At 34.8% G+C, this 2920-nt stretch overlaps 1 protein-coding gene across 3 annotated transcripts in view; it reads right to left on the bottom strand.

Annotated features, from left to right (window-relative positions):
- HORMAD2 (HORMA domain containing 2) overlaps positions 1–2920 on the bottom strand; it is a 108683-nt gene that overhangs the window by 88420 nt on the left and 17343 nt on the right. For all 3 annotated transcript variants that reach the window (XM_011957684.1, XM_011957687.1, XM_011957685.1), the window contains one exon: positions 2006–2093. In XM_011957684.1, coding sequence (XP_011813074.1) covers positions 2006–2056 — 51 coding nt within the window. In that variant the 5' untranslated portion in view covers positions 2057–2093. The remainder of the gene's footprint in view (positions 1–2005; positions 2094–2920) is intronic.

Genomic DNA, 2920 nt, shown 5'->3' with positions numbered 1-2920 from the left:
GCCAGAAAAAAAATCTTAATCCAAATATGTATTTAATCTTATTACATTATAGGTACTGTTTTAGGTTCTGAGATGTAGTAGTGAGCAAAATATGTAACAATCCTCTCCCTCATGTGGCTTACATTCTGTATCACTCTTAATTCATACTATAAGGATAATACTTATTACCAGTTAATATAATATTTGAAGGCAGAGTGCAGATAAATTCTGACTTTTCCCAACATAGCCAGGGGGCATGGCTAACTCCACATGTCCCTAGGCTTTACCTAGACTCTAATGGCTCCAAAGCAGGTAAGCTGAACAATTTTTAAAAGTCAAAGAAGCAGTTTGTGACATTAAAGCATTTAGCAAACCTAATATCTGACCCAGACCAAATGTCTAAATTTTGAATATGTTTTTATTTTACCAATAATCTATTTTCCAAAGATTATTAAAGTCATGTAAACTAAAAGACACTAAAGTTTTAATTCTTCTGAAAAAATATTTAAGTGCTTATTTTTCTTTAAGCCAATTGATTAGCACTCTTTTATTGTAAACACCATACACACAACAGATATAAATACACAGACAGAAGAAGATCCAGTAGTTGTAAGATTTTTCATTTGTCAGTTTTTAAGTTTCTTTTTTTTTTTGAGACGGAGTCTTGCTCTGTCGCCCGGGCTGGAGTGCAGTGGCCGGATCTCAGCCCACTGCAAGCTCCGCCTCCCGGGTTTACGCCATTCTCCTGCCTCAGCCTCCGGAGTAGCTGGGACTACAGGCTCCCGCCACCTCGCCCGGCTAGCTTTTTTTGTATTTTTAGTAGAGACGGGGTTTCACCGTGTTAGCCAGGATGGTCTACGATCTCCTGACCTCGTGATCCGCCCGTCTCGGCCTCCCAAAGTGCTGGGATTACAGGCTTGAGCCACCGCGCCCGGCCTTTTAAGTTTCTTAACTGGATTACTGGCTTCAGGGTGGAGCCCTTGGAAGAATAGGCTCAGGAAAGCATGTAGTTTCTAGGGCCTAATAAACAGGCACAGCTGGAAGGTATAAACAGATTCCCAAAATTAAGGGTCTCGTTTTTATACTGGATCCTGGATCCCCAGAAAAAGAGAGAAATGGCATAGGAAAAGACAGTACAACACTTTTACCATGCACTTCACTGCAAGGCAGCCCAAAGTCAATCAGCCAATTTTGTAATCAGCCCATCTTATTTCTTATTCTGAGCCAAGGCATATGCTAGGTTTTCCTCAGGGAATTCTCTCTTCTGTATGCGAATTATCTTCATCATTCAAGGTCTGTCCACCTTCCGCCTTACCTCTTTCATGAGGAATATACAGACCATTCCAGTCCACATGAAATTTCTAAATTCCTACAATTTGCATTGTCTTACTCTTTTTCACAGATATATAAATCATATATTGCTTTGTATATTGTCTTAACTCCTAACCAGATTATAAACTTTTGGGAGATGAAGATCATATTTTTGTATTTTATCAGTGAATAACACAGTATTATGAATATTATATTACATAATATTGAGTCTCAATGAATAAACAAATGATGCGTTAATGAATGTCATAGGACAAACCAAACTACATGCCTGGCCCTGGGATGTTCCCCTAGACTTCTAGCATCCAAGTTTCTCTCAGTGCTCTCCCTTTCTGTTCTTATAATTACACCATGGTGTGCAACACAAGTTTCCTAACATTTTAGGAAGTGAATATCTCACCAAGAACCATTCTCTTTAAACATCTTTTTGTTTCTGATTTCTTTTACTCTAGAAGATCTAAATATATTGTATAAACATGAAACAAGCACCCAGGAAGTAACTTTGTAGAAATTTATTTTAATTTTCTGGTCCTTGGTCTATTGGGCAGTTAAAATGTACACATACTCTCCCAGAATATTATGTGCTAATTAACTGATAAAACTGCTGCTTACAAACACACATACAAAAGATTAAAATTATAATTCTGAACTAACTCACTAAATGGTCATTGATTTTCTTTTAATTCTTAACAAATACCTTAGATGCCTTGTGTATTGTGATGGAGTGAGAAAGCTGAGCAGTGGCCATTGTAGAAATGTATCAGGATTATTCCAACAAGTCCAATCTATCAAAAAAGTAATTAATTCATTAGAGACCTTGCCAAATATAATGCTTCCTCTCTTACTCTACCCAAAAATGAAATTGAAAAAGTCTAAAAGCAAACAAAAAAATTAAAATCAAGGACAGTTAAGTATGAACTGTTTTCCAGATTGTTCAGTTTAGAGAGAAATTTACCAAGCTACATTTTGAAGAAGCAAAGGAAGAATGAATGCTAAGATAATTCTATCAGGCCCTATCTAAACTATAAAATGAATTTGAGTTGAAAAAAGTACTTATTGTTAATTTTCCAAAGGAGAACTATATAATTAAAATTTGATCACACTCATTGGGAAATAAGTTTAATAAACATTTTTATCTATAATTTTGGCATAAGGTCTCTGGATGAATTTTTCCATCCACTCAATGAAAATTATAAGATTATTTATTTGTTCACAAATATATTTGGAGGATAAAATACATTGTAAATCACCTAGAGACTCAATATATATTATTAATCCTTGTCATTCCCTCAGAGTGTAACAATGCTCTCTATATAGCAAAGGCTCAAAAACATTTCCTGAATTAACTTCGGTTGTCATTTATTTGCAACTTCAACTCAAAAGTTAATGTTTATACTTCATACCCATTAAAAGTTATTCATCCAACTAGCTGAAAAAGAAATCAAGAGAGAAATCTCATTTACAATACCTACCAAAAAATTAGGAATACATTTAAGAAAGTGAAAGATTGCTACAATGAAACTATAAAATGCTGATGAAAGAAATCGAACAGAACAAAGAAAGAAAGAAAGAAAGAAAGAAAGAAAGAAAGAAAGAAAGAAAGAAAGAAAGA

Source organism: Colobus angolensis, unplaced genomic scaffold (assembly GCF_000951035.1).
Source record: "Colobus angolensis palliatus isolate OR3802 unplaced genomic scaffold, Cang.pa_1.0 Scaffold448, whole genome shotgun sequence".
Lineage (NCBI taxonomy): Eukaryota > Metazoa > Chordata > Mammalia > Primates > Cercopithecidae > Colobus > Colobus angolensis.
Note: the sequence above shows the minus strand (reverse complement) of the source record. Positions and strands in the feature narration are given on the sequence as shown.